Source organism: Myotis davidii, unplaced genomic scaffold (assembly GCF_000327345.1).
Source record: "Myotis davidii unplaced genomic scaffold, ASM32734v1 scaffold185, whole genome shotgun sequence".
NCBI classification, from domain to species: Eukaryota; Metazoa; Chordata; class Mammalia; order Chiroptera; family Vespertilionidae; genus Myotis; species Myotis davidii.
This window is the reverse complement of record NW_006297811.1, coordinates 4979182-4994755: the sequence shown is the minus strand read 5'-3', so window position 1 is coordinate 4994755 and position 15574 is coordinate 4979182. Positions and strand designations below refer to the sequence as shown.

Sequence of the window (15574 nt, the reverse complement as noted above, 5' to 3'; positions counted from 1 at the left end):
GGAAAGAGGGCAGTTGGAATCTTTTCACTCTATATTGCCTTTGCCTTGTGAATGATGTACCATGTCAAACTATTATTCATAAAAGATATAAACCAAACTCTTTCTTTTGATATTCCCTTCATTTTATGGCTAATTCATAATATTTTAAGCTCATTACTTCTTTCCTGGCATTATATTATCAATATATAATGACATTGTATCAAATCAATACCCACTTAGCAGTGGGTTCCTAAACTACATGGCTTCTATGTGCTTTTATTTATGACAGTCTTTAAAAGGACATTAAAATGAAACTGTCTGCAGTTTCCAAACTGTCATGTGGAAAGAAAACTGAGATCTAAAAGTGTTTTCAAAATAGACCATAGGAGAAACCTAATGTTCTAGTTGTTAATAAAGTCTTATCTTTGATATGAGGTTTAGTGTAATCTTTAATAGTCACATTCCTATATGATTATCTTGGACTACTTCATTCTACAAAGCATATTAAGATATACAAATGTTTTGTAAAATTAACTCAATATATATTATGTGTATATTCTTTTTCATTAAGAAAACAAGGAAAATAAAACTGAAATACAGCCACACTCCTACCTTTAAAAATCTCTCATTAGTCAACAGTGCAACCTGCTTTTCTGTAGCTTGCTTTTCCACGTACCTAAAATGTTTACCGTATCATACACAAAAAGAGAAAATTAAACATTCTAAGTATTTGAATAGCACATGGGGGAAAAGAACTACCTAGATCGGTGGTCACATTCTTCCATTTCTTCTCAAAAATACATTCAAGATGATAGTTTAATGATATTTTTAACTCCTTAAGTCAGCTGCAGTTCACAGTCTAGGGATCCAATCATAAACTCCAGAAATAGGAAATGTTATTTATAAAAAGTAACTCTAGAGAATCTGTAAATTATGTCTCCTTGTAAAAATACTATTCTTCATGCCAAATTTTCAAATCCAACAAAGAAATCTCACAATTAAAAACAGAAGGGGCACAGCCAGTGTGGCTCAATGGTTGAGCATCAATCTATGAACCAAGAGGTCACAGTTTGATTTCCAGTAGGGCACATGCCGGGTTGTGGGCTCCATCGGGGCATCAGGAGGCAGCCAATCAATGATTCTCTCTTATCATTAATGCTTCTATCTCTCTCTCCCTCTCCCTTCCTCTCTGAAATTAATAAAAATATATTTTCAAAAAACACAGAAGGGTTTAAATCTGCTCTAAAAAAATTAAGTTTCTTTTTCCTTTTTCATCTTCAAAAATAACTGCATCTGAGATCCCTCATTTTGGCCCAAACTCTATCGTAAGACATGTTAAATATACACTTTATTTTTTTTTACCTCCTAAATGATGGAAGACGTCGGATGTTTTCACATTGATTATGTGATAAAAAATGTATTCTTCTCTTGGCTTCTGGGAGATTACAACACAGAACACTGAGGGGCTGGGAATAGAAATGCTCTAATAGAGAAAGCTGAAAAAAATGTAAAGATTAAATATATTTGTTATATTTTGGCAGTAAATCTTTTGCCCTATGTCTGCTCAATTTTTAGTTGTTTTTTTTAAACAGCAGAAGTATTTATGACACAAAATATACTTAATGGTCACAATAACACTGCAAAAAATACATAAATGATTAATACCTTTAATATTTTAAGGTTTTCATTTTGTGGACAAGGTTAGAACATTATAATCTCTGAAGTATAAACTAAAGAAACTAATACAAATAGATAAATTAGTTATTTGCAGAAGTAACTCACTTAAAATAACAGTACAGTAAATGTTGTGGGAATGAGACTGGGATGTGACCTAAGGTTCTAATAGATGTCCCAAAACTCATAAAAAAATACCAATCTAAAATCAGTGTAAAAACTGGTCTGCTAAATAAATAAAAATGTTACAATGGTAGAAGCTTTGCCTATTCCTTTTTCATAAAAAGAATAATGAAAAATGATGATGGCTAAAGAAAATGTATCTTTTTAAATTCAGTTTTACTTCATGGAGGAAAACATAGTACAGTACCTGATAGGTACAAGTAATCTAGTAACTAGAATGCTGTAGTTGTCACAGTATAAGGATGAATGATTTTCCAGATTCTGCCATAACTGATAAGATATACCTCGTAAAACTCTCCAAATATTAAAAACTTTGACTCTAAGCAACCTTCTATTGACCGGTTTGCTTTTTTCCAGATACCTTGATACTGGAGAGACAGTTCCCTACATAGTAGACAAAACACACTGTGATCACTGGGAAATAGCATTCCCATCACAAAATAATAAGTTAATATGCTAGTTTACATAACACTCTTAAGGTATTTGAGCTTGGTCCTTCCTGGGTAAACTAATAATAAATTTCTGATCCTATAGAGTTACAGACCAGATACCCCAGGCTAGAGAAAATCCTCCAAAATAATTCATTCTGGAGGAAATATAAGGCTGTAAGGTAAAGGACCAGCCTAACTTAAAAACAAGTATAAATCAGAAAGCAACTATCCATGCCAAGTGCTAAATTATTTTTGCACATATTAACATAATTTTGTTTCTTACTTATATTTTCCAATGACATTAATGTGGTAATACTTATTCTAATGTTAATACCATTTTTTAAACATCAGAAAAATAAATATCAAACACGATAAGGAACTTCCTGGAGAAGATGAATGGGAGCAAGTCACAAGTTACAGTAGAGCTACAAATAGGATAAGAACCCTGTGTCACTTAACTATTTTGTCCAAGTGCGTCCTCAATCTCTGGGTCAATTAACAAGTTGGTTAACATATCCACCTGATGAAGGAAGGATTTAAACATATGCAGAATGATCATATTCCCTATTTACCTCTACAGAAATCAGGACTTACACATATTTCCCACTGATGATTAGTAAAACTGGAAAAATGGCGTCTAAATGTTCTGCCACTTATTAGCTATGTGATCTAGGCCAAGTTACTTACCCTAAGGCTGTATTTTCATGTGCAAAACTGAGGGTAATAATACATTAATGAAACAAAGAAAATACTTAGTAAAGTATACAAAGGAGGTGCTTAGTAAATGATCAGAAACCTATAAAATCATCTAATCTGATTCCCTTTATTTTATAGATGAGAAAACTGAGATCCATAGAGATTAGTAACTTGGTTAATGTCCACTTCACTCACTTTTTCAATGGTATTTGAGACTACAATTTAGATTTCCTAAAGCTCCTTCTTCCCTTGACTTCGGTAGTACTCTACTTTCTACTGGCTTTCCTTTTGTTTTTAGTCTCCTTTTCTATTGCTCATGCTTATGTATCAGTCTGCCTTAAGGTTCTACCCGTAGTGCTTTCCTTACTCCTCTGCTTGATGCTTCATCCTCATTACATGACTTCAACTAACCACCTTTTAATGATAAATCCTAAATATTTCTAGCCCAGATTTTTTTCCTCAGTGCCAAATCTTTATATCCAAGAAAACCTAAATTAATCTATTCAAAAACTCACCCTTTTCTAACTGGCTTTCATTTATATTAAATATACACTTAATAAAAGGTACCAACCTCCAATCTATCTGCCAAACCAGAATCTTTATATCTGTCACTTATGCTCCTCTCTTACACATCCTATCATCTACTTAAGTCACCAGATTCTGTTGATTCTATCTCATCCTTAAATTTGTTTCCTCCTCTCCATTCCCAATATTACTACCTTATTTAGCCCTTGTCATATCACTGCAGTAGATCTCTGATAGATCTCTCCCTCTCTGGTTGCCTTTGCCGGGACTGCTTTTCCAATTCTGACCTGGCTAGCTCTTCTTCCTTAGGACACACTTCTTTCTATATAATCTCCAGGAATGTTTCTTTCGTAGCATTGACTAGAACTATAAATGCATGTTTACTTTTCTGCCTTCTTCATTAAGCAATGAGCAATTTGAAGGCAGATATTTCTTTGTCTTATGCATTTCTAGAACTTAGCATGGTGCTTGGATTTTAGTAGGTTCTTAATAAATAATTATGAATAAATAAATGAATAAAATGAAATAAGAAGTTAGAAGTTGTTATAACTCGATCATCATTTAATTTCACATATTGCTAAAGTAAATATTTTCTTGCTTTTAAATACTTTTATAAAAAATATCTAAACTGAAAAAAAGACATATATTAGCCACAACAGACCACTACAGTGTTTTATATGGAAGAAGAGTGGATATGGAAAGTAATTTATAATCATCTAGGCACTACATAAACATGAGGTATTATACTGTGCTTTTGTACTGACGTTACTAATATACAGGTTTTAGTCAATTTGACAACTGACATATGTTCACAATGATTACACTTTGCTAAGGTATTTTAGGTAGTCACCAAGAGAAGGAAATAATATTAAGTTTTAAACAACTAAAGAATGGGGTCTATTTTTAGTTTAGAATAGATGTTATGAAGCTGGCTTAATGAATTTTTTTCTGGCAATTTAGGAAATCTTGGTGAAAATGCATTCCCAATATATAAGAATAAATATAAATGAACACATACACATATATGCAGAGGACAGCAAGTTATGACCCACAGCCCATTTTAATATGGCCTAGGAATGTTTTTTATATCTTTAAAGGGTTGTTTTTTTAAAAGAAAACAAAGACTATACAACAGAGGCCACATGTAGCATGCAAAGCCAAAAATATTTAATATCTGGTCCTTTACAAAAATGTTTGCTGACCCCTTATATATAACACTAGAGGCCCAGTGCATGAAATTCATGCGGGGGGGAGGGGGGGTTCCCCTCAGCCCAGCCTGCACCCTTTCCAATCTGGGACCCCTTGGAGGATGTCCAACTGCCAGCTTAGGCCAAATCCCGGAGATCGGGCCTAAACCAGCGGTCAGATATCCCTCTCACATACCCCACGCAGCCTGCTGTTCAGTCGTTTGGTCAACCCTCACTAACCCCCCTGCCAAACTGGTCACCCCATGCAGCCTGCTGCTCAGTTGTTTGGTAGTCCCTCACTAACCCCACTGCCGGCCTGGTCATAGGCAGCCATCTTGTGAGGGCATGAGGGTCAATTTGCATATTACCTCTTTATTATATAGGATTTCCTAGGTAGAAAGTCTATAAGCTTTCATCAATTTTTTTTTAAAAGGTCTCTTTTCCCACCCCACCCCCTAACATGGTTAAGAATCATTGGAATGGACAGGGGCCCTTTCCCATTTTGCTATCCAATTAATGCATTCTCTATATTTTTGCTGCAAGGTAACAAAGCAACAGTAGGACCTAGAATAATATAACTTGAATTTACTTATTCTAGATTTTGCCATTTAAAATGCCTTAAATATCACACTTGTCAATTTGAAAATAACATGCAAATTATTCAGAATCAGCTTGTGAATTTTCAAATCCATTAGTGTCTTCTTACCTGAAGTCCTTTTATAAAGTTCTGTATTGAGAAATCATAATATAAAAAGATGCTGGTCAGAATCTGTAATACTTTTTCACTTAGTTTAAAGGGAAACTGAGTTGTAAGAAGTAGCTGAAAGAGATAAATGGTGGACAGGACATACTCCTTGTTAGTCTTTATTCTTCATAAACATCAAGTATAAGTAATGAGTCAAAGAATGAGACTATGACACAATAACTGTAAGAGCTATAATAATAGCTAGGTTTTTTAGGTTAAACATCAACTAAAATTTTAAATTAATTTACACAACAATAACAAAAAGGAGCTGTTCATACCACACACTCAAAATCAAAGATGTCCATTACCTCCTATTCAATTCCTCATTTTAAAAAATACTGCCTATCAACTATATAAACCCCTTTCTTCCACCAGAAGCCATTAAAGCTACAAGTTTTGGCAATTCTTGTTATCTGATTTATTTCTCATCCCTATTGATATACTTTATGTACTATTAGATGAGAAACCTCAAATTAGCATGTTTATTTCAAAAATATAAAATAGCTGAATTTGTATTATCTACCTAATTTTTAATGGCCTATAGTGAAGATTTCACATCTGAAAATGAAGTCATACTAGACTTTAAAATTTTTTTTTATAATTTATCTTTATTGTTGAAAGTATTACAGATGTCTTCCTTCCTCCTCCCTCATTAGCCCCCTCCACCCGACTCCTGCCCCTCCCCAGGTCTAGACATTTTAAACAGAAACATGGTCATAGAAGGCCAACTGAACTTGGCTACAACCAAGCAATTTTAAAAACTATAGCTGGAAAAATTTTCCCTAGAGTATCAGCAAACCAATGGATACCACCTTTATGAGGAAAAACTGTAGAAGTGGTTAGTAACTAAATGGAAGGTTGTCATTAGTTTGCCTTACACAAGCAACATAAAGCACATCTCCAGGGAGCTGAGTCTAGCAACAATTTGTGGAAGGTCAATACTAAAGAAGTGTATTTCTATTTAGGTAGAGGCATAGAGCTATGGTCTAGGAAAATATTAGTATTTATTTTCAGTCAAGAGCAGCATGACAAGAGTCCACTAAAAAGTTCAAATCATTTAATATTAAATGTAAGAGTCAAAATATTGTTACTGTTACCAGGAAGTCATTAAATTCTGTAAAAATTTATTTTTAAAACCAATAATTTTCCATTGAGTAATAACTGATTGATAGCTACAGATTGACAGATATCATTCTTTTCATAAATCTTATCTTTTTCTCTCAAGAGACAATACTATACCACAAAATTATTCAATAAAAATATTAAAATATGTGAAGGAATATGTTCAATATCATACTCTGAAGAGATGCAGAAATTTACCATTAACATTTATACTTATAATCTATTCTTCGCAATTTTCTTTCATCCTATTTCACTGGTAAATTTTTTTATTTTTACCTTATCAATTACTGTAGTCAGGTGCTCCTTGCAAGACAAAGATTGGAATATTTCTATACACAACATAGATGATACTGCATGAGGAAGCAACCGATGGATGATAACAGGAGATGTGGCAATTCCAAAAATGAGTATTAGTGGAAATTCATGCAGATGTTGACTAGTTTAAAAAAAAATACAGAAGTGGGATTTCTTTAGCAAATATATTTCAAAACAATCTCAAGTGTTAGAAGTGGTGTAAGATACCATACAATTTAACCTCTCACCCAAAATTTGAGTCCCACTGACAGTCTTCCTCAATTAGTTATCCAGCCTATGCTTTAAGAGTTCAGTGACATGAAGAACACTAATTTTCAAGATAACTTATTCTATTTATAGACATTTCTAACAGACACATTTCGAAGACATAGTTTTAGTGGGCATTACTAAAAAATATTACATCCTTTCCTTGCATCCTTAACGCAAACTTATTGAATATGATTGATTCTTAGCATTACCAACAGGAACACAAATGACTTCCCCAGAGTAAAACAGTTCTCTTCTTGAGAGCTACTGCAGGTTAGTCCTGTGTAACAAGGCTGCTGATCTTGCTTACTCCCTCCTGTTAGCTATTGCTTTTCATAGTATAGCTGTATACAGTTCTACCATCATAGGAGTATTGCATGGGCTCTGTTACTGTTTTAAGTTCTTTTTCCTTACTTTTGATGGTAAAAGTAGTAACAAGTCTGAGCTTCATAAAAGTAGATCTTTTCCATCACTATTCTATGCTGTACATTTTTCCAGTATGTTAAGCATTCAGTATTAACATTAAGAAAAGTCTGAGGCCCTAACTGGTTTGGCTCAGTGGATAGAGCGTCAGCCTGCGGACTGAAGGGTCCCAGGTTCAATTCCGGTCAAGGGCATGTACCTTGGTTGTAGGCACAAACCCAGTAGGGGGTGTGCAAGAGGCAGCTGATCGGTGTTTCTCTCTCATCAATGTTTCCAACTCTCTATTCCTCTCCCTTCCTTTCTGTAAAAAAATCAATAAAAAATATATATTTTTAAAAAGTCTTAGGATCTAGAAATCTTAGTTTTAGTGGGGAAAAAAGACACTATCAAAATAGGAATAAGTATATTAGTAAATTAAACACATGTAGTCCTGACTATTAAACAAGTTAACATATAGGAAACAAAATAAAATTATACTTTAAAAAATGTACCACAGGTATTGCAAGCTATTGGATTTTAAAATAGAGTTAAATCTCACAGGATTGCCTTAAAGATCCAATGAGATCAAGGAAGTAGATTCTCACTAGATATCTATAACAATAAAAGCATAACACGCTAATTAGACCAGATGACCTTCCGGACGAAGCTGTGGCGGTGGGGGCCAAGGCAGAGGCGGCCACCACGGTAGCGGGGGCCGAGCCACTTGCACAAATTTTGTGCATCAGGGCTCTAGTATTATATAAAATAATATTATTTAGAAAACATTCTTGCTCAGTAGAGCTAACTCAAACAGTAGGGCTAACTCAAAACTTCTAAGGGTGGAGAGGTAATAGAAAATAATACCTGACAAAAACATCTCAATCTGAAATACTTTATACATTCAAGGAGCAAGTAAGAGACAGACAATCTTGGCGAGATAGAAATTAGATTCTATACTGCTTTATCATGCTAATTTAAAATTGGCTGACTTCTGTCTTTTGATTCTCATTCTTTGGTCAAAAAGCAAATGAAAATCTGATAGGAGATCTTTGAACATTCAATTATAAGGAATTTGAAATCATCTTGCTTTACATCCTTTTGGTATTAAAATAAAGATTATGTTGCCATTCATTTGCTCTGAAAAAGGTTGTTTTTAGGTTAAAGATGGTATGGTTTCTTAATACAAGAAATTTTGTGCAAAAACCAGGTGATACATCATCTACCTGCTGATAATTATGAAGTCCTGGAGTACTTTTGTAGTGAAGCTTTCCATATCTTTTAAGATAAGCACAACAGGAGGAGATTGCCATTGGATAGAAGTCCTCTTTTTTCGTGGCTTTCCTGGGTCTGTCTTCTTTTAAGCCATTGTGAAAAGAAGGAGTTAAAAGGTAAGCCTTACCAACCAAATAATGCTATATCTGTAGATCTTTCTCCCTTTATATTTCACAGTAACAGTGTGTATTTTTTTTATTTCTCCCACATATTAAATAGAAACTCATTCCAACATTTATTAGCAGAATCTTTCCATTTGACATGGGAATAATAACCAAGAAGAAAAAGGTCCAGTAAAATCTATAACTCATAAGAAATATTTATATTTTCTGCTATCTGAAAAAATGAACGAAAAGCATAGGGAGAAGAGAACATTCTCTATAAAATTTATTTTTCTGTTGGTAGAATGTCATATTTTCCTTTGCTTTAAGGTGAGAAGTAGTATTTTTAATTAAAATGCATAATGAATAACCCAGCTCCACTACTGTAAAATTTCAGGTTGAAAAGCATCTTAAATTATTATCTAGTCCAATCCCTATCTTTTAAATTGCATACAGTATTTGATTTCTACAAAATCTAAAATTCTGGCCCTGGCCATTGAGGCTCATTTGGTTGGAGTGTTATCCCGTACACTGAAAGGTTGTGGGTTAGATTTCTGGTTAGGGTACATACATAAGTTGTAGGTTCAATCCTTAGTGGCAGCATACAGGAGGCAACTGATCAATGTTTCTCTCATACATCGATGCTTCTCTCTTTTTCTCTTTCTCTCTCTCTCCTTGCCTCTCTCCCTCTCTCCCAACCTCCCATGAAACACATGCAGGAGTCACCCAATCGATGTGTTTCTCTCACATCAATGTTTCTGTCTCTCCCCTTCCCTTCCACTTTCTCTAAAAATCAATGGGAAAATAACCTTAAGTAAGGATTAATAACCACAACAAAAAATCTAATTCTGGATCAAATTAAGATACTGCAGTAAGCATTAGACCCAATTTGATACCTACATATTGCAAAAGGAAGCTTCACTTATGATGACTTCAGCAAATACATTCATCAAAAAATGTCAATACAGTATTTTTTCCCATATTATCTGGCTACACAGCATCATAAACTGAGGCTATAGTTTTATGGTATAGTTACCCATGAATCACCTAAGTTATTCATTTTCACCAGAGACTAACATGGTAGAATAAAATTTCTTTTTATTTATCTGTTTATTGAATACACTTTCCTTAGAGAGCATTTACTCCCCAAGAATTCTAAACATGGAACAAATTAAAGTTCTTAAAAATATATACCTATGGCTATTTCTCATCGGACTAAGGTGGTAACAGATACTGACAGCATGGTTCTACTGCACAAAAGCAAATATTGAGGAACCTATGAGATAATATATTAATATTATAGACATTGTTACAGAGATAAAATCTGCAGCAGAACCAATTCCAAATGCTGTTTTTGTCACCAGATGACATTCTCCCACAAATAAAATAACCTTGTAGGAACTTAAACTTCTACCAGAAAATAGGCTGCATACTGATAAAAGAAGCTATTATTAAATTAACAGCTAGTGCTACATAAGCATATCCTTATTAGAACAAAATAGTACTATGCTTAATATAATCCCAAGCCTCTTCAATCATATGCCAATTTCCTGGGGAAAATTGTCAGTGTACGTTTACCTGTGTGACATTCATATACCAACTCGAAAGAGAATCCATTGAACAATGTGTCTTTTTCTGAATATCTTTTTCCTCCTCTTTGGATTCCACATCTACACGGCAGTCCATCAACTGTGAGAACAGCTTTTGTAAAAAATGTTTCATATCTGCAGTAGATAAAATGTAAGAAAGTGTCTCTCTCCTTAAAGCAAATCTAAAACAACTGAAACTTCCTGATCAGTAGAATGTGTTTTCTATACTTAACATTAACTAGCATAACATTTAACATATTGACTATTAATGTTAATTAGTATTCTCTCAATATTTAAATTTCATTAATTGGGACTAACACTAGGCCAAAGTTTATTTGTATTGTCTATAATAAAATGTATAACTATGAAAACTATTAATTATATTATGCATAATATATATTTAAATTACTTCAGGACAGCAAAATGTTTTTAAGGGCCCTAAAAAAGACCAAAAGTGTTATTTACGTAAGTTATTTTACTGATTATAAATCTTCCTTAAAGTCATTTTTAAAGATGTCCTAAGGGTTTTTACTTCATTACAATCAATTAATGAATATGAATGTAATATAAAGCACATCAGTCCAAATCTAAGCACATTTTAGTCTTACTGTCTACATCCTTTATGATTTATTTAATGGCTTCAAATACCCAAGGTAAGCTCTGACAATGGGCCATTTTTACCAATGGTGGCCTTTCAAAATGGAACAATAAGATGATCTGAGCCTATAAATATAAGCCTATGTAATCTATTCTCTGTTAGGCTAAGTAAGAACTCCCAATTCCTCAATTCTCAGCTCTCTGTCCCAAACATTCTAACTTGAAATGCCTGGACTACTACTGGCAGTGAAGCTCATATGGCAGGAGTAGGGCTGGAATAAAGTGTCAAAGACTCCTGCAACTTGGGAGGCACTAAACTTCACCCTGCTAAAATATAGTACCATACTCTTCCCACAAATAAAAAGGGATGAAGACTGCTTCTCAGCCTTTTGGCTAAGCTGAAGTGTAAAAAGGGATGAAGAAAGCTTGAGAGACACAGACAGAAAGATATGGAGAGATACACAAAGAAAGATGGAGAGAGAAGGGCTGAAGAAATTGGTAACACCTCACCAAGGTTATTAAAGCATTTATACTTTACCTGGACAGTCTCTAGCTTGCAATGAGACTACATATGGAGTGACATTATTCTGAACGGCTTCTGTTAGACTTCTGAATGTAAATTCATGATCTGTTACATTCACACCTATGGGATTATACATCAATATTACACCATCATTTTTATTATTAATAATTTAACAACAAAAGCTATTTAACATGTCAAGTGAATTGCTAAGTAAAAGTATTTTTACATGATTAATAAAACAACACACTGCATAAATGAAGAGATCTCCAGTAATACTAGATATCTAGAGGCACACACTATACTTATTTGTTAGGAAAGATATTTAGCACAATTTCTCTTTTAAAAAAAAATTACTGGGGATGTGTAGTTGACCCTTGAAAACATTATGTCTATAATCTTAAGAACATCTTGAAAACATTTCATTTCTTTGTCACATTCACTAAGAGCTCTCTAAAATAATTACTCAAAAATAAAGACTATGGAACCCAATCTTACCGTGACCCTCACTTAACAGCTGAGGAGAATCCAATCAGTAATATTTTTTATGATCACAGTAGTAAATATAATATGTAAAGTGTACACTAAACTGATTTCTGAGGAAAGAGTCTAAAACCAAATTATATTGTAGTTTTTGGTCCTTTAGGTATTTACTAAATTCCGATTCTCATTTCCACACATCAGAATTTTAGTGCTCTTCATGCCGTTATCAAAATTGAGTGAAAACTTGCCACTACTTTGGAAAAAATTCTATTAACTGGTAACTTCCCTAAGGTCCCAATCTGTGCCTTCTAGAAAGAGCGTAGGCATTTCGGCAGATGCCAGCAGCAGACATCCTGACACTACATGAGGCCTGCTACTATAAACCTTCAACTGCTTGCAAGAAAGGTTCAGAATCATCCAGACCACCAATAGTCAACATTTTTTTTCGAGGAGAGGCAACACACAAAAATGTTGGCAGGATATTTTTGCCACAACCCAGGTACTTGCCCTTGACCGGAATCGAACCTGGGACCTTTCAGTCTGCAGGCCGACGCTCTATCCACTGAGCCAAACCGGTTTTGGCTACAGATTTTTTTAAAGTGTTAAAATGATATTCCTAGCATGCATTACAGTCTAAGATTATGATACTACATCTCTGAACAAATTTAGGAGTTTAGTAAAGCACTGGCTTATCTTGTCTGACTGACTTTGTAAGCTATTTAACACTGTTCTTTAAGATAATGCACTTGTCTATTGGAAACAAGATAATCAGCGTCTGTAACTGGAAAAATGTTCTCCTCAAACTACTGACTTTAAAACACATGATTTCCATTAGCTTCTCTTCTCCTTTTGGCACGAGGCAGAGAAGAGATTTAAACAGTGCTCTCACAACAACCTATCAGGCCATCCCTCTTGATCGTGTTTCTCCCACTTCAATTACTGTAACATGGCAATAGAGAAAGAAAGCACCCAACAAACAGTATAAGCCAGCCATCACTGGGCTTCAGTTTCTCATCCATAATGGAAAGAGTTTTCAAATTAATTGGCAGGTTGCACTGAGAAGCTGATCCACCGCATTTTAAAATCATTCCACAAAGTCTTATTACTCAGAGTAGTCCTGGGATCAGCAGTGTTGGCATCAGATAGAGGCGTATTAGAAATACAGTGTTTTAGGCCCTGCCCCAGACTTATTAGTGAAAATTTTCATTTACTAAGATCCCCTAGAAGTTATTTTTAGGTACATGAAAGTTTGAAAAGTACTGCCCTGAATATCAGGAAGATAATTAACAGTATTAGGCAGGATGTTTTAAACGAAATGAAAAAAACCTGCTATTATTTCAAAGAAAATTTTTCCATTACCTGCAAGCCAGATATTTGGTTAAAATTGCATGTTAATGATAGAAATTTAAGTAACTAAGAAATTTACAACCTGTAGTCTGAAAGCAGTTTATATATAATTCATCCAAAATTCTTTTAAACAATTACTACTAATACAAAATTATGAAACAAATATTAAAAAAACTACAAGGAAATAAAATTAGTCATAGAATAACTGCACTGAAGAAATGATAAAAAGATATAAAAATAAAACCTTTTAATATACTGGTTTCTTTATTACCAAATTCAAACCTCATCTACTTTCATAATATAACTAAAGAAGAGAAGAGTAACATATATCTTTCCCCTTCATTTTTTGAAAGAAAGTTGATGAAGGTACTAGCTAACCCAAATCAATTTCTATTTATAGATTCATAATCAGTATAAAGAACTTTTATTGGTTTTGAAATTATGCCTAACAAAATATGATTGCTTTAATTCTGTAAATGAGAGTGACAAACAGGTTTACCAGAACAGATTATTCTCCACTATTCTCAAAAACAGAGTCACCAATTTTAACAAACAAACAAATCTGTACATACCTAGAATAAGAGCAGCAGTTGGAATTTCTCTTAGTTTTATTTGACAGCCCCAGTCTCTTGAATTCTTCTGGAATCCAGAATGAGACTTTTGTAGAAATTTGATTAGACTGTCAAACAGGTTTTTATTTAATTCCTCTTGCATTTGCTACACAGAACACACAAAATTTTATTCATTATAATTAGCAATAATCTGATGTGCCTTTCAAAATTTGGGAAAGAAAACTGTCATGAATTCAATTCCAAAGATTACATGTAAAATTACAATCATGATGAAAAAACATGTTTTTCTTTAAATCCCCAATGATTAGGGCTTTGGATCTCCTCATTAAAGAGACTCATTTAATCATTCAACAAACACTGATTAACCATCTTACAAATTAAAGATACAGTAGGTCCTCAGGTTATGTTGGAGATCCGTTCCTACGGTGCGATGTAACACAATTTTCACAGTAAGTGGGAACCCACCTCCATAAGCACCTACGCTACTCACATGGAGCACATACACAGCAGTAATGAGGTGAAACAGTCAAAAACATTTAAAAGAAAGATAACAATTCCTGACCTTGTGGTAAATAATAAAAAACATAAAACACATATGTACATATGTCGAAATGAGGGAACTTTTTTTGTTTTATAAATAAATGGGAGATGGTGATGTAACCACAAAACTACGTACGTGAGTCCAATATAACCCGAGGACTGTCTGTAGTCCCTACCCTAAAATGTAAAGAAATTGAGCAAGAACACTTAAAATGCAAATAATGTTGTGCAGAGTGCTATGACAATATAGGAATAAAGAGTAGGACCATCCAACTTAAGCTAAGGAGGTGATATATCTGAGCCAAAGCATTAGAGCAGGTGATGGAGTTGGTGATGGTAGATAAAGGAAGTCTGAATGAAAAAACAGTAAAGGAGGCAAGGAAGGAAGAAAGTACCAAACAACTGAAAAGTCACAGATATAGCTAAGCATAAAGAACATGAAAAGTGGTAGGGAATGAGATTGGACAAATAAGCAAAGGGCTAGGCCAAGAAAAAATATATTTGATGGTAAAGAATTTGGATTTTATCATGTAGGGAGAACCACTGAAGACATCTGAAGTAGAGATATGCTTAAATCGGGATTAGGAAGGGTTAATCTGACAGCACTATGAAGGCATTTGGCCCCGGAGTTGGAAAACCCCTGTTGCAGGACCTAAGACTGTATCTGCATGAAAGGAGGACTTTTCTAATTTGGCCAACAGTGCCACAGGGACTAGTGGCAGATGTGAAGGATTTTACACGAGAGCCAGTTTGGAGGATATCATGACAATCCGGTAAAAAAATAAGGAGGACCTAAACTGGAAACCACAAACTCAAATATCTTCAAGGGTCACATGGAATACATGCATGAGCAAAGCCACTAGGTGTAGAGCAATAAAGTGTGGCGGGAAGCAGTAATAAACTGAAAAGCACATAACTGTCCGAAAGGCATTAAAAAAAAAATAATAAGACTGGTGCAGCCACTGTGAAGAACAGTATGGAGTTTCCTCAAAAAAACTAAAAATGGAACTCCCATTTGACCCAGTGATTCCACTTCTAGGAATATACC

General features: G+C 34.2%; 1 protein-coding gene across 5 annotated transcripts in view; it reads right to left on the bottom strand.

Annotated features, from left to right (window-relative positions):
• ORC3 (origin recognition complex subunit 3) overlaps positions 1 to 15574 on the bottom strand; it is a 70688-nt gene that overhangs the window by 48018 nt on the left and 7096 nt on the right. For 4 of the 5 annotated variants that reach the window (XM_015570322.1, XM_006773489.2, XM_006773490.2 and 1 more), the window contains 8 exons: positions 13987 to 14131; positions 11603 to 11707; positions 10457 to 10602; positions 8729 to 8859; positions 6819 to 6978; positions 5382 to 5495; positions 1342 to 1475; positions 592 to 655 (listed from right to left, as the gene is read on the bottom strand). In XM_015570322.1, coding sequence (XP_015425808.1) covers positions 592 to 655; positions 1342 to 1475; positions 5382 to 5495; positions 6819 to 6978; positions 8729 to 8859; positions 10457 to 10602; positions 11603 to 11707; positions 13987 to 14128 — 996 coding nt within the window. In that variant the 5' untranslated portion in view covers positions 14129 to 14131. The remainder of the gene's footprint in view (positions 1 to 591; positions 656 to 1341; positions 1476 to 5381; positions 5496 to 6818; positions 6979 to 8728; positions 8860 to 10456; positions 10603 to 11602; positions 11708 to 13986; positions 14132 to 15574) is intronic. The other variant, XM_006773491.2, reaches the window with a different exon arrangement.